This window comes from Rattus norvegicus, chromosome 7 (assembly GCF_021556685.1).
Source record: "Rattus norvegicus strain SHRSP/BbbUtx chromosome 7, alternate assembly SHRSP_T2T, whole genome shotgun sequence".
Lineage (NCBI taxonomy): Eukaryota > Metazoa > Chordata > Mammalia > Rodentia > Muridae > Rattus > Rattus norvegicus.
This window is the reverse complement of record NC_141540.1, coordinates 73,557,292-73,582,221: the sequence shown is the minus strand read 5'-3', so window position 1 is coordinate 73,582,221 and position 24,930 is coordinate 73,557,292. Positions and strand designations below refer to the sequence as shown.

The window sequence follows — 24,930 nt, the reverse complement described above, 5'->3', positions numbered from 1 at the left end:
CTACTAACAGGGCCCAGATGAATTGTCTTCAGGTTTCTTGGAGCACTGCCTGAATGCCTATCACTTATAAACCCCTATATACCCAGAGGATCCCACAAATCTCAAGGCAGATGAGGTATACCACCATATGGTATTACAAGCCTCAGCTACTTTCCCCATGATAAGACTGAGACCTTTACAAAAGGACTGATTGCCTATTGCAAGGAAGTGGGTCACTGGAAATATGACTGCCCAAGCCTGAAACAGGCAGGCCCTCCAAACCAAGCCAGCTCTATACATGGAGATTAGTGAGGCTGAGGCTCCTTAGAAGTAGGCCCCCAGGAGCCGATAGTAACTTTCACCATCATGGGCCAGTGTGCATATTTTCTGGTAGACATGGAGGCTACCCACTCAGTATTACAGGAGCTCTTAGGACCCCTTCCAACCAAACAATGGAAGTACAGGCATGATAGCGAATATCAAAGAATATAAATGGATTACTGAGTGGACCATTAACCCAGGATGAGGAACTACAACTCACTGTATTCATGAATGTCCCTACCCTGTGCAAAACCTAAGGAGCAAGTTCCAGGCAACAATATTGCTCTACCGAGACACTCCTAGGTTGCAACTGGGGGGCCCTTCCTATTAAGTGAAGAATATCTACTCCTCCAAAATCCAACCCATCCCCTGGAAGGGACATGAAAAGAATTACAGATCCAGGTAACAGATTCCTACAGTTTGGGCAGAGGACAATCCTGTCTTGGCCAAACATGTGCTACCAGTTACAGTGCAACTAACGCCTGGATCGATGCCTATTAGAGCTAAGTAATACCCAATCACTTTGGAAGCCAGGGACACATTAAATGCCTCCTTGAAGTAGGTATACTTATCCCATTCAGTAGTGGGCTATAGACCACTATAAGACTTGTGACAAGTGAACAAACATGTAGAAATAATTCACCCAACGATTCCACATCCCTACATTTTGCTCAGTCCTTTATGGTACTTAAAAGATGCACTCTTCTCTATCTCCCTGTCAAAATTAAGCTTTACGTTTGAATGGGCTGACCCTGAACTGGGCATATCTAGACAAAGAACCTAGACCAGACTACCTCAAGGGCTCAAAAACCTCTGTCAGGTGCTTCTAGTCCTGCAATGATTTGATGTGCCAGGCTGGGCTGAGTAGAGGTGGAAGTGGGGGGTGGTGATTTTCCCTTCTCCTCAGAGAAGGGGAGGATGGTGGAAGGGCTGTGCAGGGGGATGGTAGAAGCTGTGATCTGGACGTAAAGTGAACAAATACATTAATTAATATGGAAAAACCCTCTCTCTCATCAACTTCAGTGAATCTCTAAACCAGCATTTAAGTCTCTTCCATAGCTAAGTTCCCTGACGTGGCCTTGCTTTGATTTGTAGTTATTTATTACTGGCCACTAGAAGACTATGTGAGAACCACCACAGTCCTTTTGTAAACTCTAGCACAGTGATGCTATAGATTTTCTAAAAACAAAGCCCAAACTGGCTCAGTCCACGTTCCCTTCTTGGGATATGAACTGAGAGAAGGGAAAAGACTCTTTTCCCAGGGCCACATAGTGACCATAATGCAAATCCCAATCTAACCACCAGAAAACAAGTTCGGGAGTTCCTGGGAGCTTTTTGCTATTGCCGAACCTGTGATGTCTGCTTCTGCTGGGGGCAACAGCCCACTGATAGACAGGAACATGAGCAGGTCTTTAAGAACTTAGAATAGGCCCTTGTACAGGCACCGGGTCTAACTCTCCCTGGTATCTTCAAGTCCTCTCATATTTACATCCATGAAAGAAAGGGCATTGCCGGGGAGTCCTGACTCGGAAACTGGTTCCCTGGAAAAGGAAGATGGCCTCCATCCCAAAGAGACTAGATCCTGTAGCCTTGGGATGCCCCCCTCTGTTTAAGAGACATTGCAGCCACTATAATTCTTGAAAAAGAAGCTAACAAGCTCACAGTGGGACAGACTAACTGTAACAGCCTCATACATTGTGGAAACCCTGCAGAGGGATGTCACCAACCAGTGGATGTCAAATGTGTGACTCAGTAGCAAGCCCTTCTTTTAGATAAGAACAGACTGGCCTTTGATAAACCCTTGGCCATTAAGCCCACCACCCTGCTACCAATGATGACCCTGAGGAACCAATCTATACCTGCATGGAGATGTGGGAAGCCATCCAAGCTATCCAATTGGACCTGACATTCCTCTTCCCACCAGAGAGTGAGCCTCTATCAGATGATGGCAGGCAGCTTCATTAGGAAGGAGCCAGGTATCTCAGGACAGTGGTGGCCACAGGCCAGTAGGGGTCATTTGAATGGAGCACTGCCCATTTCACCCAGAGAGCAGAAATAATTGCTCTGACACAGGCTTTAAGATGGGCTGAAGGAGGAAAAGGTGACGTCTACACAGACAGCTGATAGGCTTTTGCCACGGCTCATGTTCATGGACAGATTCGTAAACAGAGGAGCTTACTCACCTCAGAGAAAAGACTACTAAAAATAAGCATGAAATTGTCCAGCTGCTAGAGGCCCTGTGGCTCCCAAATGAATTCACAAGGACGGCAGAAAGACAATGGCTCCCTAACTCAGGTAACAACAAACAGATCAAGCTGCCCAAGACGCTGCTCTGGGGCAACCCAACCCTAAGAGGTTCTATAACTATCTGCTATCCTGGAGATGTCTGAGTACAACCCAGAAGAGTTCACACCATCCTCTGACTGGGGCTCAGGATGGTGGCTCTTGCCTTCCACTTCTCTATGCACTTGTCACCTAAACAGATCTCAGATGTCTGGACACTGAGGAAAAACTTCAGAGCATTTCTGAAGCTATCTGACCACGCCCAGGTATATGCAAAGAAGGGCATGCTTCCCCTGGGATAATGGAGTCAAGGTACTATGCCTGGTGAATTCTGGGAACTGGACTTCACTGAGTCAAGCCAGGACTGTATAGCTACATACATCTGTGGGTCTTTGCTGAGACCACGATGGACTGGGTAGAAGCCTTTTCATCCCGAGCGGAAATAGTCCGAGTGGTAGCCAAGAAATTATTAGTGAAATTATTCCCAGATTTGGCTTCCCCTTGTCTCTGGGGTCTGGCAATAGCTAAGTTATCTCAGTTGCTCTCTAAGGTTCTGAACACAAATTGGAAACTTCATGGTATGTACCGTCCTCAGAGCTCAGAAAAGGCAGAGAAGATGAAAAGAACGCTAAAGGACATTTTAACTAAATAGATCCTTGAGAATGGTGGTAACTCTGGCCTCACATCCTTCTCAGGGTCCAGTACACCCACTTCCAAAAAGCGTTCACCCCACAGGAAAGAGTCTTGACCTCTTGGATACCGGATGGACTGTCCCACCCCAATCTTTGAGTCCTTAAAAAGATGGCAGTTAACCTTGGAAAAGAGTTTCCCTTAGGCTGCTCAGCCAGCTGGGTACTGTCCACCAGATTACCCATTCCAGCTTGGAGACACTGTATTAGTCCATTGTTTCAAAACTGACCAGCTTGAAACTAGACGGAAAGGCCCTTCCCTCATGTTTCTCCAGACGCTGGCTGCTGTTAAGAGTGCTGTTACTCCTGCCTGGGTTCACTGGTTGCACCTAAAGAAAGCACCCGATGACTCCACGGAAGAGGAACATGACCCCCGGAGGTGGAAAGGGAATGAAAACAGACCATTAAAAGTCAAACTTTCTAACTTTTGACTGTCAGTATAACTTTAAACATTGTGTTCTTGATGTTGGCATTCCCACCATGATTCTCCTATGGCAAACAGTTTTACTGTTTAATTTTCAACCTATGCAAACAGAACCTAAGTGTGTCTTGACAGGGGAAGTAAAAGGCACCCCTATTATAAAAAACACTCTGATATTGTCTTCCTATGCAAAAATATTGCTTTTATCCACCAGGGCCCATAATTTAGAAAAAAAAAACATAATTTAGACAGTCGTTCCACATGGATAGAGGATATTTAGGATGGAGTAATCTAACTGACCCATCTTTCCAGAATACAGACTTCAGCATGATCAAATACTCTTTAAAAGGTTCTGATACTGGAAATTACAGATTTCTAAATTAGAATGGGAAGGGAAGATTCATTAATTACTTTAACTGAACTTTACTACCCATAGTAATAACTCTGTCTATAACTTATACTATGGGGCATAATCTCTGGCTTCATCTAGCACTAAAAGCCAATGAGAAATTCCTTTTGTGTCAGAGGAGATTCCTCTGTTCCTGGCCTCTTTAATTAAAAAGAAAATCTGTACAGAATAGAGTTTTCATATGAAAATTATACAAGGTTCATGGGGGGAAAAATGGAACACCTTCCCACTCCCCTAACGTTTTAAAAGCTGTGGCTGATGTTTCTGTCAATAAGGTATTTTCCTTCACTGTTTGTGTTTTGATTGTGAATGTTCTTATTGTAATTCCACTTCTTATCACACCCTCCCCTTTGCCTAGGATGGCTTAACCCCCGCAAAAAAAAAAAAAAAAAAAAAAAAAACAATACTTATTCTGCACTCTCTGCAGGGTACAGGAGTTTACGTGGGCTAGGTTAGAATTCTAAGAGCTCTGCCTGAGAATCGCAATGATTCCTAATATCTACTGGATACCACTGCAGAGGCTACTACCTCAGCTCAGCCTTTGATGTCAATCCCAGGGCTGTTGGACTACAACGAGAGGTTTCAAATTACACATAGCTTGTCTAATTTCAAAAAATACTAAAGTATAGTTAAAAAAAAAAATTAACTGAAATTAATCAAGAAATGGGAGAACTGAAAATAACTGTTCTACAAAGTAAGAGTTACTATAAATTACCTGTTACTTAAACATAATCTTGGCTGTCTGCAATTTACTGAAATGTGCTGTTCTAATATCTCTAATTTCTCTCCTACTATTAACAACTAAATTACTGATCAAGAAGAAATAAAATCAAACAAATTTTGACAGGTCAATATACCTAAGATGGCTCTCTCCTTTCACAGGTCTTCTCATATTATTTCTACTAGTTACATAATTGATCCCTGTGCCTTCCAGTGTGATGAGAACACCCTGACCTTCCCTAAACCTCTCCAATCACTTTCTCTAATCACAAGTCAACCGTGCGGTGCTCAGTACTTCTTGTTGCGCCATCGCTTCTCTTCTGTAAGCATCCTTTGTAGCAACCACTTGTGACTTTAATCCTTAAAAGGAGCCCAAGAAATGGACTTGGGGCTGTTCTCTTTAACCAGACTTAGGAGGCAACCTCTGGTCAGCTCTTGAATGCACCCTAATAAAAATCAAGTTTCCTTCAAATTTGGCTCAAAATTATGGCAGTGGCTTTATTCTTGTCAGGTGGGATTAACAGAGCAAATACAGACAGGATCAGCTGTGGGGTTCTCTGGGTGTGGGACAGGAAAAGGAGGCCTGGTACGGGCAAGGCAAGGACAAGAAGTGAAAGGAACAAAAAGAACTGATAATAGTTGAAGACTACCTTAGGGCTTGGCAGTCAGTGTGAGGGAAGGTTTAGCATAAGTTGTACTTATTAATAAGATCATTCTGGAGGCTGAACCAAACTGTAGTAAGAACAAGAGAGTAGACACAGGATGCCTACCACTACAGTCTGGACCCGACGACCAGAGGAAATGGTGGGAAGTGGTGAGAATGCTCTAATAATCACAGGAACTCATTCAATCATCAGCTAGTCTTCAACCCCCGGGGCAGATTCCTATGCAACAACCTTCTGAAAGGTTGGCTACTCAAGTGACACTAGTTTGGGTTAAATCCAAAGGCTTGCCATAGTGAAAGTCTGTTAACCCCCTACCTTCCTGTCTATCTCTACATGCCCTGGGGTGGACATTTCTTTTTATTCAGTTTGAATGTCAGTATCTGTACTCTTCTCCAGACTGAAGAAGGTAGCCAGACAAGACAGCCTGACAGATCTCAGCCAGTGCACCCCTTCTGAACCTTTGATGCCTGCAGCCACCCTGACCTTGATGTAGCAAAGATAAAAGGCAAATAAACATTGGAATTGCCTGAGGCCTCTGCCTAAGGGCAGATACTGGAGATCCTACCTAGCTTTCTTAGTCTGATCTGCTTCCTTAGTCCAGATCTGCTGCCTTAGTCACAGGTCTTCCATTCTGTAGCTAGGTCCACTGAGTAGAAAATCCATGTTAATGCAGGGGCAGGGGTGTGGAATTCCTCAACTAATGGAGCAGATGGCGTGTGGGGTTATTACCAGAACGGAGGCTAAGTGTACAAGCCCAACCTAGGCAGCATGTAAGGAGCTTTTATCTTGTCATCAGAACCTACTCTAGATTATAAGGATACCACATCAACACCACAACCATGTGGGCCACCTGTATCATTAAAGGTTCATTAAGGAACCTTTCTTCTGACTAAGAGGAAAATGAAAAATAAAATTAAAATTAAAAAATCTCTGGCCCGGCTTAAGACATAACATTCCAAATTACCCAAAACGGTTTTATTCCAGTCAATCACCTGGGCAAGGGACCACACCTTAGGAAGGTGAAACTACTATTAGCTGTGCTAAAGAGACAGAATAACCCCTTTAATAAAATAATGGCTTGTCTTTCCCAGAATCCATTCCTAGCAGACTCTACCAGCCACTGTAAAATTCTGTTGGGTCTGCTGACCTTACCATGTAATTTTCCAGTCTCTCTGAGATTCTAGTTAGAACCTACTAAGTTTTGGGGTTTTTGTTTATTTGTTTATTTGTTTTCTGGAAAACAATTTCCAAAGACTTCCTCATACTGTTTCTGAACCCTATTGTCTGTCATGTGGTTTACCTCCAATTTGGCTTAACCTGCACAGCATTCTCCTCCTCTGGGAGGCTGGTAGGAGTTACAGCTGGCCTGGCCACATGGGTCTTCTCTTTTTTCTTTTTTTATAATTTTATTTTTCTTGGATATTTTATGTCCTTACATTTCAAATGTTATCTCCTTTCCCTCCTCTCCCATAGCCCCTCCCCCTGCTTCTATGAAGATGCTCCCACTCCCACCTCAATGCCCTACTCTGGGGAAACAAACCTTCACAGGACCAAGAGCTTTTCCTCCTATTAATGCTGGACAATGCCATCCTCTCCTACATATGTGGCTGGAGTCATGGGTCACTCCATGTGTACTCTTTGGTTGGTGGTTTAGTCCCTGGGAGCTCTAGTGGGGTTTGGTTGGTTGATATTGTTGTTCTTCCTATGGTGTCACATCCCTTCAGCTCCTTCTGTCTTAAATCTAATAAAATTGTCCTTTTGAATATACTTTGGCTTTGACTTTCAAACTTTTCTTGACTTTTAATTCATTAATCAGCAGGAAACAAACCTGTTCCTGCATCTCTAGATGATTCCTATAGGAACTGATCTTCAGAGTACAATCTCAAGACTGGAAACTTGGTGAGCATTTTTTAATTTAACTTGTCACGGTTACTCAGGAAGCCAGACAGTGATCCTAGGGTGGGTGTTCTAATTAGGGTTTTACTGCTGTGAACAGACGCCATGACCAAGGCAACTCTTATAAAGGACAACATTTAATTGGGGCTGGCTTACAGATTCAGAGGTTCAGTCCATTATTATCAAGATGGGAACACCAAGGTGGGAGCATGGCAACATCTAGGCAGGCATGGTTCAGGCAGAGCTCAGAGTTCTACATCTTCATCTGAAAGCAGCTAGTGGAAGACTCACTTCTAGGAAGCTAGCGTGAGGGTCTTAAGCCCACACCCACAGTGACAAAGCTATTCCAACAAGGCCACACCTCCAAATAGTGCCCCTCCCTAGGCCAAGCATATACAAACTATCATGGTGGGCTTCTAGTTCTGACTGGAAAGAATCAAGAGGAAGTAAGAGTTTCCCTGACCTGAGAGAGAAAGCTATGATTGTGCTCTAGGACTTCCTGAGCTCAGGAACCCCAAGGGGAAGGGGACAGGAGGTCCTGGGCTTGCATCAGGATATATACCTTTAGGGTTTGAGGCAAGATGTAATCTGAGGAAAGAAAACCAGCTACTAAAATCACTTAAAAGCGAACACTAGAGTTCTTGTGATGTGAGAGAAGTTTTCTTATGCTGAGGTGTGAGGAGTGGCAAGCTAGAAACTGAGTCAACAGTAAGAGGATGATGGTGTGAAGTGGCAGATGATGGTGTGAAGAGGCAGATGATGGTGTGAAGTGGCAGATGATGGTGTGAAGTGGCAGATGATGGTGTGAAGTGGCAGATGATGGTGTGAAGAGGCAGATGATGGTGTGAAGTGGCAGATGATGGTGTAAAGTGGCAGGTGACAGTGTGAAGTGGCAGATGATGGTGTGAAGAGGCAGATGATGGTGTGAAGTGGCAGATGATGGTGTGAAGAGGCAGATGATGGTGTAAAGTGGCAGAGATGGTGTGAAGAGTATAAAGGGTACCAAGGGCTGTGACAAAGGAACAGTGGGCCTTGGAGGAAAGGCTCAGCAAATGGCTAAGCACAATATGAACAGTCATTAATGGCAACCACTAATCAGGGCAGCAGTCAGGAAGAGACCCCACACATACTATCAGTAGTTATCTTTTCCTTCCGTTTTATGGCTACACCTCTTCCTGAGACAGTCTGAGGCTATGAACTGGGAAGAATGTCAACAAAATTTTGAGAAATTTTCTGAGAAACCTCAGATCCAGGCATGGGGAGATGGCTCAGAGGGTACAGTGCTTGCAGCGAAAGCCTGAGGACAGGAGTTCAGGTTCCCCAGATCGTAAGTGCCCAGCACAGGTGGCTTGCCTATACAATCCCAGCCTTCAGAAGGCAGCGGAGGAGAACCCAGATGAAAGCTGATCAGTCAGGCTGTCTCTTAGTGAGCTCTGGAGTCACCTGACAGATGCCTCCATGAATGAAGTAGGAAGGGACTGAGGAAGACACCCGCTCAACCTTGGGCCCCCACCTGCATGTGTACACTACATACATGTGAAAAACATAACAAAACTTAGACCTGTGTTCCAACTGACAGGGATGACACAGCAAGTCTGTAGTTAGTTAATTCAGTAACTCAGAAGGATTTTCAGGGTTAGTTTACATAAAACAAAAACAAACAAACAGGAGAAAACTGTGTGAAATGGTGGAGAGGAAACCTGATGTGGGTGGCCCCGTTTGACCTTTGTTCTGCCTTTCCTACCTTCCAAAAGATTACATGTCAGTGTGTATGAAATGTAGACATTCCTCTTTCTCCACATCTTGCTAAATAAAGCTTGCCATCATTCCTTTGTTTAAAACCATAGAGAAGCTCTGTGTACCTTCCTGACAGGTACATGTTTATACACAGGCCCACAGGAGAGTGCTAGAGGGAAGACCGGTTCACCTCTGGATCATCTTCACACCATAGTTTCTTTTGTATTCTGCTTAGAAGTTTTACCAATGTGTGTGATGATTTCTAACTCTGCCTGTAGTCATTGATCCTATTCTGTACACTCAAATTAGAACCTAGATTAAGGGGCTGGCGAGATGGCTCAGTGGTTAAGAGCATTGACTACTCTTCCAGAGGTCCTGAGTTCAAATCCCAGCAACCACATGGTGGCTCAGAACCATCTGTAATGAGATCTGAGGTCCTCTTCTGGTGCGTCTGAAGACACCTACAGTATATATAATAAATAAATAAATCTTAAAAAAGAAAGAAAGGAAGGAAGGAAGGAAGGAAGAGAGAGAGAGAGAAAGAAAGAAAGAAAGAAAGAAAGAAAGAAAGAAAGAAAGAAAGAAAGAAAGAAAGAAAGAAAGGAAAAGAAAAGAAAAGAAAACTTCGATTATGTCTTGACCCTTCAGGGATTTGTCTTCCTACACAGGTTTACCCAGACCCCTCTTGAACTCTGGATGTGAAATAAAATGATAGTTGGGGTGTAAGCAGCAGAATGACCTACCTGACACCCAAAAAAGAGACTCATACATGAGGGAGCTTGGAGGGGGAACTAGGAATGTGAAGCAGTAAACAGTATATTAGGAAATAGCACTTGTACCCACAATTTGTAACCATGTGGCTGTGTTAATTTTTAGAGCAATAAAATTATACTGACTATGCAGTAAGTAAGCTGTTTTATGGGGCCTTTAAGGTCCAGGGCAGAAGGATATCCCAAACTCAAATGTGTTCAGAGAAATTCAACAGATTCACACTGCATCTAATTTATTTTGTAAACCAAGGTCTCTGAGTTCTGCCAGAAATAGTTTCTTACCTTGATCAGCTTCCTTCATGGAGAATTACATTGGAAGACTCTTAACAAGAACTATTCAAAGAAATTTAGGGACCCAAATGGCTTTGAAACCCCTACAATCACAGATACTCACCCAAATACCCAGCACTGTGTCCCCACACGCTTGCACTGTGTGTCCGTGAGGTAGGCGTAGTACTGTCTGAAAGAGCAGAATTAGAATCCATGAGAGCACTACACAATGGCATCACGCTGACAGAGGAACAGAAGACGTGCTCGGTCGGCCTTGCTTGCCATACTCCAGCAGCCTGGTCTAATTCCTCGCTAGGGAACAGACAGCTAGGGCCATTCAGACATTCCTGTAAAAGATTCTGAATTTGGGCCAGGAAGGGTGCAGGCAGCTCAGCTTACAGGATCGTGCTGTTGGCACAGGCAGCTTTGGTCTAGCACCACTTCCACAGTCCTGTGCAAGGCAGCCTGAGTCTGATCCAGCCTCCCTGTGGACTGCAGGATTAACTACAGGCTTCTTTGACTGTCTCTTTATGGCATTCAGATTTATAGGTGTTTATTGTAACCAGATAAAAATGTAGCCACCTTTGCCTTACAGAAACTCGAAGAGCCCTAGCTGTATTTCACTACAGCTGCACACCAGGACTCTGAGTTTTGCTGACAAGATTAGCAAAGAGTGTCAAGTGCTTTGAGCAGCACTCTGGACTATACATGCCATTCAAATATTTCCAGCTGTCACACGAAGATAAAAACAGATGAAAATCATTTTAATAAAGTGACCAATACATAAGTTATATCAAAGTACTAGAATAATGTTTTGTATTGCCTTTGAATTAACACTTAGAAATCTGGTGTGTTTCCATGTGACTGGAGTGGGTGGCAATAAGACCGTGTGGCTTTTAGTCCCACAAATAATCCTACGCTCTGCCCATGCCTACAGAAGGCAAGTGAACCAGAAGCTCACCATTCTGGGAGAATTAAAGTTTCTCCTGAGGATTTGAGAGATTCTGTGGCAAAGAAATATAATATATCCACCGAAGACTTTCCACTGAACTCTGCAGGACTATGATACTATGCAACGATCATCCATGAACTATGACCTCATCACTTCCAAGTCCCCAACAAAAACATTTGAACACAGGTTTTCTCTCACCCACATTTTTATTACCTTATTTCCCTTTACTAGATCAACTATTGTAGAGAAGTTTTTCTAATTTTGTTTGTTGGTGTTGGGTTATTAAAACAATGAATGACGATTAGAAGCAACGGTTGAAATAGTCTCTGAGCAAGGCAGTGCCTCCACTTGTGTGGACCCAGTGGATATTAAAGACGATGATGTGGCTAGCGAGACGGCTCAACAGGTGAAGGCACTTTCTGCCAAGGCTAACACACTCTAGAGTGTGATCCTGAGATCTATATGGTGAAAGGAAAGAATAGTTCCTGAAACTTGTCCTCTGACCTCCACCAGAGTACTGTGGCAAACTGTGCAGGGGTGCAACATAAATGCATTTAAGTTAAAAAAAAAAAAAAAAAAAACAGGTGGGGAGGTAAGCGAAATAATTCTCTATATTTTTAAAAGGTAGCAACTCCTCTGCTCAGTTTCTACCTGTTTCTTCCGCAGGTCTCTGATGTGGGTACTGGACTCTTTATGAGCTATACAGTGGAAATGCCACTTTAAAATAGGAAACCAACACAAGAGGAAAAGTTCTGCTTTAAGCTGCCCCTCGTGGGTGTTACTGAAGGGCAGTGAATGATGCCCTTCCCCCAGCTCTACATGAATAAAGAAAAGTATTTGAAAGGACAGCTAAGCTCATCATGGCTTTCCTGGAGGACTACAGGGTTCTTAAAAAGGAAACAGCTTAACTGAATCTCAACTAAGTTCCATTCTAAAACTAATGTCTGTTGCTTATGACTTCAATTCTTCACAAACTTTCCTACTTACCAATATTCTCATTTTAGGAAACCTTAGTGTCACCTTTACTACTCTTTAACAGGGTGTGAGAACACCAGCAGAGACAGATTTTTGCCACTAAATAGTCTCTTTCTTTTAAAACCTCTCACTGTTACACTGAGGTCTCAAATAAAAATGTTTTCTTCATATTCTGGATGAAAACTTATTTAGAAAAGCATTTCACAGAAAATCTTCTAGATAATGTGACAGACTTTATCCTAGGAAAGAAAACATGAGACAAGTGGCGAATGGCAGTGGGACTGGACAGAATTACCTCACTGTGGGAGCCGTAATGCAGCCGATGAAGAGAATTCTGCACCAGCTTAAGGGATGGCTGGCTTGGAACACAAAGATGTGCTTCAAGAAGAAGGTATTCAACTCAGTCAGCTGAAGAGAAGAGAGATCAGTCATCCTGATGGTCAGGACTACATCATGAGCACACCAATCCTCAAACAGGCACACTAGAGCTAAAAATAACCAGTATATCTGAAGCATTTTCAGAAAATACCTGGGCTTTCCCAAAAATCGAAACTTAAATGTAGTAATAGCCATTACTAACCACTGACCAACTGGGAGGAGGCCAGGGTGTGTGTGCATGTACATGTGCATGTGCATGTTCATGTATGACTGCAGTGGTGGGAAGGGAGGGCATGACCTCTGGTCAGCAGCTAATTAAAATGTTTTCTACTTTGCATCTCTGTCATTTGGCTCCTCTGTGTGATCTTCTGGGACAGAACATGCAAATCGGAGGTCTCATGTGATTCAGAAGCTGGTATTTTAAAATTTCTCCACAGTGAAGCAACTCCTTGGGCAGAGTAAGCTAGCTTCTGTACGTAGCCTTATGGAAATCAGGCCAAGTCTAAACAAAGTCTAACTCTAGATAACTCAGCACTGACCCACGAAGCTTGAAGTCCATCTGAACTGTGACGACAGAGGCATATCGTATGTGTTCTGGGCAGATGCAATTTCTGTTAGTCGTGTTCCAGGACAGGGTCTTGCTAGGCAGTACTGGTTGACCTGAGACCACGTAGCCGAGGTTGGTACTGAACTTGCACTAATCCCCTTGTCTCACTCTCCCAAGGGCTGGGGTGATAAGTGTGCAACACCATCCCAGTTTGCACAGACTTCAGAAAATACCTTTATTTACAGTTGGCTGGCTCTTCAGATCAATATTACAGACAAGGAGGTCTAGGGACATCACTAAACCATAGTAATGATTTATTTACTTACACCTCTCCACCTATCAAGAAAGGAATTGCGGGGTTGGGGATTTAGCTCAGTGGTAGAGCGCTTGCCTAGGAAGCGCAAGGCCCTGGGTTCGGTCCCCAGCTCTGAAAAAAAGAACCAAAAAAAAAAAAAAAAGAAAGGAATTGCTTTCCGTGGGTGAACAAGATTTTTCTCTGCTTAAAAGTGTTATCTTCTGATCTTTCCCACTGTATTTTAATTTCCAACATTCCCACTTATTTATAGACTTATTATGTGTGGTGTGTGCGTGTATGCAAGCCAGTACATGTGTGAGGGTCCCAACGTTTTATGTTTGGTGATTCTTAAGGTGCCTTTAGGCAAAATCTAGCTTCCCATGGTGAGTCTCCAGAAGCTGGAAAAACCCCTGGGGATGAGGAGGACGGAGGAAAAAAGAGAGAGTTCTTCTCTACTGACTGAGATTTCTTCCACGTGGAATTTCCGCTTCTCTCCCAAGTTTTCTCCCGGATCCAGACTAACCAATGCTTCCATTCCCACAGCACAGCTGTGGACATTTTACAAATAAAGAAAAACTAAGGTACAATTTTGTTCACCAAAGAGTTAGGAATAGAAGAAAAGATTCAGTGATTGGGTGCTTGTATGACAGGTCCAAGGACCTAGAAAAACCAGCTGTGCTTCTTTCTAATAAGGAAAAGACAGAGCTCAACAACCCATTTAGGCGTGTCATTTTTATAAACTGCCCTTTAGTATCGTTGAGGATGGGTTACAGGACATTTCTTAGGCACCATGGATTCTATACCCAGCAATGCAAAAACTAAAATTAACTTGAAAAATAAGAAAAAGCCATCCCATAGTTTCTTTGGTTTTGAAAATATTCTTTAGAATAGTGTTAGTACCTAACTCATTGGGTGCTAAATATGACCATTTCTAGGATATCAGTTTCTAATTTGTAATTGAGAGGCTCGTATTTTAACATTTCTCCACCTTGAATCAGCTTCTTGGACCGACTAAGCTAGCTTTTAATAGCCTTATATGCTAGCTACAAAAATCTCTTGCAACGTGTCCAGCTGAAATGCAATGTACCATTAATTCTAGACTTCGAGAAGATTTATGTTCTGTTTTTTTCTGCTTAGAAGGGCTTATAAGATTACCTGCCAGATGATCATGAAAAGGTATATACCAGCCACTCTCTGAAAGGAAGACTTGGGGTCAAACCACCTGACGTAGGTCCAGCTAGCAGGGGTGAACTGTAGCACAGCACGCTTGATCTTCCCTGTGGTGGTGTGGATGTCCCTAGGGGAGAATGGAGACCGTGAAAATCGAGGTTCAAGAAAGAATGGAAAAGGAAAACTGCACTGATGACATTCTAGAAAGTGCTTAGAGCAGAGAAGGTCCTTTCTATTAGAGGGGTCTCGAGCACGTCCAAGATGCAGACTGGATTGTGGGGTGGAGGTGTCAGGGAGGATCGGCAGGGCACAGTGATGCCAACAAGATCAGGAATCTTGACGTGGCTCAGCTAAGAGAGGGCTCAGCTTTGAAATGGTATGAAAGAAGTTAACAGGCATTGATGACATAACGTAAAAGCGCCCGGAAAGAATGAAGGTAGAGTAAGGACTCTATTCCTGCCCGCTGTGCCTCCTAACGGAGTGGTGTAGGCTCCATGATTCATTTCCCTGAGCTCACCATTACCATTTATTTACCCCTATTTTCCCTAGAGTTTGGGAAAGCGACTTCACTTTTCATAAGTTTAATCCTGGGAACCACTCATTCAAATGTCTCACGACAGGAAAAAAATATATCTTACAGGTGAGAATAATTAGGCTCAAAGATTAGGTGGTATAAACCAGCTTTGTCAACACAGGAACTGGGTATAACCCAGCATTTCAACTACGGCAGTCAAGCTGAAATCCAGGCCATTTAAATACCTGGTGGGAATCTAACTCAACAGAGGGTTACCCTGAGGACTCTTGTGTTTAGACTGTATGCTTAGTGTCCAGGACATAAATAACATTTCAGATCTTTTCTCCCAGAGGGAGAGAAGACGTGAGGAGAGCAGGTTGGGTCTCTTATGTACCAGCCTTCTATGTCATCTCAGCATAAGAATGTGCTGGGAACACATCTTAACAAGGCTGGAGTCACAACAGCAATGAGCGATGCCCAGATTGACAACTATGGCAAAGGACCTGTATTTTCAAAATGCCAAACATGACAAAACAGAAATAGAAACACATCACAATCCAGTAGCATAATATGTAATGTAGTAAAGAGGCTATATCCATTATATATTTAATATGGGTTTAGAAATACTGAGAGTTTAGTAGTGGACCTGGCACCTTGACAAATGATTCCATTGAACTTGAGAGGATGAATGCAGCATTGTGTCTGTATAAATTCACAACCCACTGCTAGTGACTGCGTGTCCTGAGGCAAGTTACCAAACCTTGGTCTTACTACTGCCATCCCAAAGAGAGCAGCATTGTCTACCTGAGAACAAATGCAAGGTTCCAAAGAGGCACTTTGCCCCACTTCTTAAGCACTGTCTAGCCCAGATAATATCACGTAGCAGACTGTCTTTAAATAATTACAAAGGCCTCGAGTCAACAGGCAAAGAATGGATTATTAGTAAGCCAAAGGTAGTAATTAATGGCAAAAGGTATAAAATCTCCACTCTGTACTACATCCTAGGCTGAACATGGGTATACGTAGGCTTATAATCCCAGCATTCAAGAGGTTAAACGGGGAAGATAAAGTTCAAGGTCAGCCAGAGCTCTATTACTAAGATTTCATCTAAAAAAACCAACAACCAAAATTAAAAAAAAAAACCTCAAGCAAATAATAAACAAGTCTGAGATAGATCAAACATATTATTCTAGGGAGAAATACACAAAGAAGTGAGTGGGCCTGCAATTCCAGCTACTAAGAGCTTGATCCAAAGTCTGTATGGGATACAGAGTGAGTTGAAGGCGGTCACTGCGACGTAAGATGACTGGAGGAGAGACAGGGCTGAGCACCACGTGCTGGTCCAGAGCTTGCTAGGCAGATGCAGGCGCTGGACTCAGCCCAGCCACTGTGAGGGCAGAGTACGTCAAAAATGGAAAACTAAAGTTCTATTTGTGTCAATATCCAAGTACTCTTGAACTATAAAAGGCGGTGAAAAGTCCAGAAGAATTAGGTAGAAATCCTTTCAATTTAATGTGGGATGAATCTGAAAGGTTTAAAATTAGATTCAAGGAAACAGGGAAATACTACGCCTATACATTCAAGACAGGTGAGACTATAAAGTAGACTCTGATTACAAGAAGCTTGCCAATTAAAAAGGGAGAGAGGACTAGAGATGAACTTATGAACACAGATATGTCATGATTTTCACTGTGGCATTTGTTAACAGTAAAACCCTGGAAACACCTGAATGACCACAAATCAGTTACTGTGGAACCATAATGGCCCAGAGACATGGAGAAAGGGTTGAGACAGCTTCAGTCCTGGAAACCTCAAAGACACGAAGGCAGGAAGGTTGGCTATCTTCCCTGCTCCCAACCTGGTGCCAGAAAGCCGGCTCTCCCACCATCATCCCTAGTGAGAATTTACTACCTTGACAGTTATCAGATTTCACTTGTTATTTGGCCTTAGAAAGTCACGCTCCCCAGCCCCCAGGCCCAACCCTCAGCTCTGAATGTTGTGTCTTCTAACATCCCTGTCCTGGCCAATTGTAGACAACCACATAAACCTCACTCCAGAGACCCTCGCCACCTCCCCAGGGTCATAAATACCCACCCTCACCTCCATTAAACTGAACAAGTTCTCTGAAGCTATTCCTGTGTGTATTTATTGATCAAAAACCTGACCAAGACCCTGCATGGTATTCACCTACCCAGGCTAAGCTTCTATCCCTCCAGCCCAGCACTATGGAGAAACAGACAGGGAGCAAGTTCCTATTTTATGGTTTGTCTGTAAATTGAGATATATATGGAAAAGCCCTTTAAAATCATCTTTTGGAAGAACATTAGCTGATTTGTGGAAATGCTCATATTTCATGATATAAATTTCCTAATGCAATGAAAGCATTCACTTCCATTACCACACCTTGGCTCTTCTCCTCACCCATGGCACACATGGTTCTTGCCACAAGCTGAACAGCAAATTGAACTAAGCAAAACACAGCAATGGTGATGACACAAATGCTCTCTTACAAGCAGAGAGAGAGATGTGACACTCAAGCCAGGGGTGGAATAAGCTTCCTGATATTAACAAGCAATCATGGTCAGCAAAAGAGAGTAGAACAGCCCAGTTTCCAGGATGCAGACTAAGTCCCTGGTACAGAAGGAGCTTGTGGATAGCCATGGGGCTTTGGGTGTCTGGCATAACATGGCAAAGGGTCTTCCCTCCCAGGCCACAGACAGACACTTCATACTTAAGACTGGAGGAGCCAAAACAGAGGTGTATGGTATTTGAATGAAAATGGCCCCATAGGCTCATAGAGAGTGGCAGTAGGTGTGGCATTTATGGAGAAAGTATGTAATGAGGATGGGCTTTAAGGTTTAAGAAACTAATTATCACTCTCTTCCTGCCTCCTGAAGACTCAGATGTACAATTCTCTATCAACTCCTTCTCTAGTACCATGCATCCCTGGGTGCTGCCATGCTGATAATGGACTAAACCTCTGAACCTGTAAGGCGGTCCCAGTTAGATGGTTTTTCTTCTAAGAGTTGCAGGGGTCATAATATTTCTTCACAGCAACAGAACTCTAACACAGAATGTGATGTGATGAACCTTATGTTTTCAAGAGCTCATTCAAACAATGGTCTGATAAGAAGTTGGAGAAGCTATCCCCAGGGACAGACCACTTAATCCAGACATGAGCGTGTAGACTCGTGCTAAGGAAGTGAATGAATGAAAAGGAGTAGCTGTGAGAATTATTTTGAACCAAGAGCATGCTTAGAGCCTTTAAATAAACAAGGGTGAAAATGACAAAAAGGTGTATGATTCAATATTTGCTAATCTTTTTTGTTATTTGGGGTGTGTGTGTGTGTGTGTGTGTGTGTGTGTGGACAGAGTCTCACTATATAACGCCAAGCTGCCCAAACTGGCCTTGAACTTGCACAATCCTCCTGCCTCAGCCTTCCGAGTGCTGAGATGACATGTTAATAACTATCTCAGCAGCATTTTCTCAGTGGATGTTTGAAATTGGATTTATAATTGCTTCAATTATAAGGGCTTCACTTGCCAAAGTGTATTCATCTGTCATTATGACAGTGTACTAAATCCCATTCATAGTAAATCACAAACGAGACACAACACTGTGATGTGACCAAGGTTCCAAAGAAGAGGACTCACTTGAAGCTTGCCCAGTGGTAAGTCCTCATCTCCAAAAACCGGCAAACGACCATGCCCAGCCAGATTCCACCACCATTACACAACAGGATGTCCAGAATGACCTGGTCCCACCAGCACTCAGCAAAGTTGGGCAGAAGATGCATGAAGAAAAGCTGAGGAACATAAGAGATGACAGTTGGGCAAACAGTAGAAATGGGGCACACCATGCATATACATTTCATTTTTAATAATGTTTCAGAAAATGAGTTTCCTTTTTCTCAATGTATTCAAAAACAATAACAAAGTCTGAATCAGGCTCTTGCCTTTTATATTGAAGGGTTTTTTGGGTTTTTCTTTTTTCAAACAATATTTACCAAAATAGTTCTCTTTAAAAGACAAAACAGGAAAAAAAATGAATTTTAAGGAACAGTGGCAGCTACACGAGTCACAATTGCTAATGGCACACAGAAGTATCTTCAAGGAGAATAAAGAGAAAGTTTCAAAGCTGACAACAAAGTGTAGCAAACTCCTCAAGTGAGAAGCCTGAGAAAGCAAGCTGGGTTATTTGGGAACAGGCCAGTATGGTGGCCAAACATGAGTAACTGTAAAAAAAACCAGAAAGGTTGGCTGTTGATGGCCGTGAAGGAAACTGGAGGCTCAAAAGGGTATCTCCCACAGTTGGTGGCCAGTGATGCCATCTTTCAATACGCATCGTGGTATACATGGTGGCGAGTCAACAGGAAAACTAGGCTAAGTATCCAGAGGTTGAACCTTATAAACAGGCCACACCAGGTGCTGTGGTGGAGACATCAATAGGCTATGGGGATGAGGCAGACTCACTCTGACTGAGGGCAACTGGGAAGGTGTCTGGAAGGAAACCAACCAGGTTGGAGTGGAAATATAAACAGAAACTACAGGATTCAAGAGACGGAAAAAGAGACCATTCCAAAGAGGGCTGTGGTAAGATCAAGAGTGAGACAAGGTCTCTTGGAAACTGTTTTGTACAAAACCAAGGCTGTGTCAGGTATGTCTGAAGCACCACATCCTGCTGAGAGAAGATTCAGTCTAAGGTGAAATTACAAAGATAGCAATGTCAGCACTAGTAGTAAGGAACTCTGTCAGTCAATCATTTCTTCTCAGTGTGCCTAAAACTGAGAGGCCAAAGGACAGTTACTGAATGCTGAGTCTGGAGCTGCTATGTTAGGGCTGGCGTTACCTCTGAAGTGCTTTTCCAGATTGTAAGCTACCAGACAGAGCTGGAACACCAGTCCTAAAACTAGAAGGAAAAGAAACGACAGCAGCAAAACTATAGGCAGAAGTGGACATGAAAGATGCCCTTGAGCCTAGGTGTTTCCTGAAAGGTTACAAATTCTGGGGCAAGATAGAACCCCAAGAGATGGACTCTGAGAGCCAGAACCCCTTCATTCACTCACTCATAATAGAATTGTGGGACACTTGTGAGATATAAGGTACAGTACTTGGATCTGGGACATGCAGACATGGGTCACATGCTCTTACGGCAGAAAGAGGTGCTCTTTCTGAGTTTGGACAAGGAACATGGGTAGTGGAGAGATAGAAAAGAATACAGCCAGGGAGACAATAGTCTAGAAGGTGAGGAGCAAGAAAGAGGCAAGGGCTGGGCCCAGGCTCTGATAGAGAAGGTGTTCAAAAACACAAACATGAAGACAAGTGGACCATCAGCTTGAGATGGGCTAGGTGAGGCAGGACTGGGATGCAGGAGTCAGTTCCTCTTGGGATTCATGAGCTGACTGTACACAGCCGTGGACCACTGAAGAGTGTGTAGGAAGAGGTCTTGATATGATGGAGTACTGGAAAGGGTCATTTTCACAACAGTATGAAGAAAAACACTCCAGACAAAACATAGATTAGACACGAGTGGGAACAGAGGAATGAAAGACTTTAGTGGCTGTACTCCAAGACTTAGGGACCAGAGGATCCTGGCAAGCAGCAAAGAAGGTCAGAAGATAACACTGCCAGGGAAGGCAAAGCAAAGGAGTCTGGGAAAGGCTAGCTGCTTTATAAAGTCATAGAACTTGGGCAAGAAAGATGCTTACCCAAGTAGAATGTGATATAATGGCAGGAAGGTGGGTCTCACATCTGAGATGGAGGTGTGACTCTTCTACAATGTTAGCCTGAACTCAGTTTCCTTCCTCTGCACAATGGGAATACATGCAGATGATCGGGAGATGTGGCTGCTATGTTAGGGATATAAGGGACTGAGATGTGCTATGTGTGAGCTGAGCCTCATCCTCTAAGAATTCCCATGCCTTGGCCTCCAGTTCCTCAGGGCAAATTTATTTGGAGCTACAGTCACTGCAGAAGAAGCAACTTAAGCAAAGATCACACTGAAACCAAGCAAGGCCTGACGCACTTATGGTTCATTCACGTCCATGGAAACTCATACACACATGGAGAAAGCCAGCTGATGATAAAGTTAGAGATCAGGGTGATGCATCTTTAGGTCAAGGAATGCTAAAGACTATCAAGGCTCTTAAGAGCAAGACCCGGGTTGGGTGTCCACAGATCTGTCAGAAGGAAGCCCTGCCCATAGCTTGATTGCAGACTGTGGCCTCCCAAACTAGGAACACACTGACAGAAGCTCACCTAATTGGAATGCTTCTGTACATTCAGGTCAGCAATAGCTGGCATTTGAGAAATACACTGAGCACATTGTCAAATTCCGTGTCCTGGGTATGATTAATAAATACTGAACTAACTGGAAACAATTCTCCAACTTTCAGTTTGGTGATAGCTTCCCTGGGCATGTACCTCTCATTAATTAATGGGCACTACCTTTTGATACCAGGGCATAGGGCTCTATTGGGAAGGCCCCCTCAGAGAGAGAGCACCTGTGGATGCTCTTGTAACCCAGTCCCACAGATACAAAGAGAAAGTTGGTGTGTGGGCAAAGTGAATCACCTACTTCTACACAGATTTCCTCTTTACATTGATTTTTTTACTTTGGACTCCAACTTCATTCGTTTACTTCATTTGTTTTTCTTTACAACTTACCATAAAAGAGCACAGATTCTTTTTTTTTTATCTTTATTAACTTGAGTATTTCTTATTTACATTTTGATTGTTATTCCCCTTCCCGGTTTCCGGGTCAACATCCCCCAACCCCTCCCCCTCCCCTTCTATATGGGCTTCCCCTCCCCATCCTCCCCCCATTACCACCCTTCCCCCAACAATCATGTTAATGGGGGGTTCAGTCTTGGCAGGACCAAGGGCTTCCCCTTCCACTGGAGGAGCACAAATTCTTAAGGACACAGAAAATTTTGTTTCATTTTGGCTTTTTACATAAAAGCACACAGTATTGTCAAGGGATTGCATAAGTCCAATATTGTTCCCCAGGGGCTGGAAGATGAACTATCATCTAAGAAGTCGTAGCCTCCTTCACACACACTGCCACTGTGATTTTGGAGTCCTGGTGATTCCCCTTGTCCATGTCTTACCTCTGTCAGCTCCCAGGTGATACTGATTGTCCAGCAGAGCCCATAACTACGGATCAACAAGGCCTTCATGGCCCAGCCCCAGAAATGCCCAAAAGCAAATATATCAAAGTGACTAACGATTCTCTCCCAGGTGATCACATGACAGTTCACGGCATACTCCTGGTTAATATAAAGTTCAAACATGTTAACTGCTTGCATAACAAACATACAATTCAAAATTACCTGGAAATGTATTATAAATTGAAAGCTGAAATTAGAATTGGACAATCGTCTAAGAAATTGTAGCTTCTGTTACATACATATTGTGACTATATAGCCTGGTGATACTTTTTTCCATGCCTCACCTGTCAGCTCCCACTTGATACTTATTGCCCAGCAAAGCCCATAACTATGGATCAAGAAGGCCTTCACGGCCCAGGTCCAGAACCAACATTCTTAAATGCCTGGGAAGTTTTAGTTTTGAATTTAGATAATAATTAATACAGTTTTGGGTGGGGACTCTTCTGATTAAAGTAGTTCAGGCTTTTCATCTTCCTCAGAGGTCGCTTGCCTGTATCTTTTCAACATCCTGACTGACTGACTGACGCTGTGCACTAACACGCCTGGCTCTCCTGGATGTTGTTACCTTAATGGTAACATAAGCATCATCATCTTCATAAACAACTAAGTTACCCTTTGTCCTTCTTTTCCTTGGGAGTGAGAAACCCTAATTAGGTTTCTAAATAATCCCCGAGCTCTTGGTTTTTCTTTTACTGCGTACCTCCAGGAAAGCTAAGCTAAGCATTTAGAAGTATTATCTCAGAAGGGTCTAACCATTCTGTGATGGTGATTACTTCTTGATCTTTTAGTCCCCCTGCTTCTCCTTCAACCTGCACTGGACAGTAGGCCTTCAGAACACTAGACAAGAATGTCACAGGACAAACGAACAACAGCTACTGACTTTGGTTTTAATTCATAGCTCCCTTTGAGTTTTCTGAGGAGAGAGGGAACTAAGTGCATCCTTTGTACTAATGATCTATGACCTGTTGCACAGAGAGTTCTTCGTGCCTTGGACATCCCAGTGGTTGGTGAACCTTACTTTAAAGAGGCAATAAGTGGTAGCTCCTGGGTGGGAGCTGAGCACTAAAAAACAAAGATATATTAGAAGTGAGAACATTGGGGTTGGGGATTTAGCTCAGTGGTAGAGCGCTTGCCTAGCAAGCGCAAGGCCCTGGGTTCGGTCCCCAGCTCCGAAAAATAGAAAAGTAAAAAAAAAAAAGAAGAAGTGAGAACATTCCAGTCCCACCCTGCATTCTGTGACAAAACCTCTATGAAAGCTCTGAGGAGAGTGACACAATTGCATGTTGGGATACCTTATCCCTAAAAGGACCTCTGCCTCTAAAGAAGCTGCTGCACTTGGAACTCTGCCAGCCCTCGAACTAAGCACTTATTCTCTGGGTACTCATTTGCCCTTGAGCTAAGTACTTATTCTCTGGGTACTCATTTGTGTAGAGGGCCGCAATAACATTCGCCACCACTAGATGGCGCTGGCTTCCACTGCGCCCCACGTGGAAGGCCAGGATAGCCTCCGCCATTACAAGATGGCGCTGGCCTTCGCCGCGCCAGCCGACTCCCTTTCAGGAAGTTATCTGTGTGCGCATGTGCAAGAGTGCCTTCGTGCCAGGTCTTTGTCCACTCCGGGGCGTGCCTTATGAGATCATGGGTAAACAACCAATCAGGTGTGGATGCGCCGCGCTAGGGTGTATATAAGCGCACCATGTTGGCGCGCCGAGGCTTCTCCTTAAGATTAAAATAAAGTTTGGTCACAGCAAGGATTTCTATGTACCCGCGTGTTTCTTGCCGGCGAGAGGTCGTGCGTGGGACACATTTGCCCTTGAGCTAAGTATTTACTCTCTGGGTACTCATTTGCATCCCATATCATGTCCTCTAAAATGAATGGTGTAAAAGGCATCCCTGAGTCCTACAGGCTGAAGTCTGTAGGACTGTTCCTACAGAATGTTCCTGTGTGAGGCTGGCCATTCAGAAACACAGGAGACTCACATGGAGATACAGAAAGTCCTGAGGAATGCCTTCTTGCTCTGGAGTCTAACAATGCATGGGAGTACTGTTGCTCGTGTCAGGAGAGCTGGAAAACTGATTGGTGTGGGCAAAACCCAAGATACCTCATCACAGAAATGATCACTGCGAATGTAAAGAGAAAAATGCTGTTTCTTCCTCAAATAGTCTTATCAATAAAAGAAAGTCAAAATAAAAATTGTTTTGGGTAAAACTGAAAAGGGTTTGTGTGTGTGTGTGTGTGTGTGTGTGTGTGTGTGTATGTGTATGTGTGTGTTCTAAATATGTAACAAATGAAACAGTTTAAGTCATTATAGTTAGCCCCTTTGAAGCAAGCAGACAGAGGACTATAAAATCTGGCTACAGGCACATCTAGCAGAGGTGCTGAACACAACTGGTTAATAGCAGTAACTGAAGAGAGCAGTATGTGGCAGGCACTGTGCAGGCCTTTTGAGATGCACAGACATTATTCTGTTCAGTTCACAATATGCCCTTCCTACCCACCATATGCATTATCATGATCATCAAAAAGGGAGCAGGCTATTAAGTACTTTGCCCAAGGTCCTATGACAGGTAAGTGATACGAGCAGAGTTCAGGCCAAAGGCCATGTGATGGCAGTGTATGTATTCTTCTTAGCATACACCCTCGTTTCATGAGAGGTTTCCTTTCCTGGATGGCATCACTTTGGAAAATCCAAATAATGGTGCTCCCTGAGATCCAGTTTTAGCTATGCTACCAAGAAATAAGAAGATAGATCAACTTAAAATGAGGACC

At 43.5% G+C, this 24,930-nt stretch overlaps 1 protein-coding gene across 2 annotated transcripts in view; it reads right to left on the bottom strand.

Annotated features, from left to right (window-relative positions):
- The window catches only part of Ptdss1 (phosphatidylserine synthase 1), a 62,365-nt gene that overhangs the window by 14,739 nt on the left and 22,696 nt on the right, over window positions 1-24,930 (bottom strand). For both annotated transcript variants that reach the window (XM_087556916.1, NM_001012113.1), the window contains 5 exons: window positions 22,101-22,259; window positions 18,646-18,797; window positions 14,463-14,604; window positions 12,383-12,495; window positions 10,285-10,350 (listed from right to left, as the gene is read on the bottom strand). In XM_087556916.1, coding sequence (XP_087413042.1) covers window positions 10,285-10,350; window positions 12,383-12,495; window positions 14,463-14,604; window positions 18,646-18,797; window positions 22,101-22,259 — 632 coding nt within the window. The remainder of the gene's footprint in view (window positions 1-10,284; window positions 10,351-12,382; window positions 12,496-14,462; window positions 14,605-18,645; window positions 18,798-22,100; window positions 22,260-24,930) is intronic.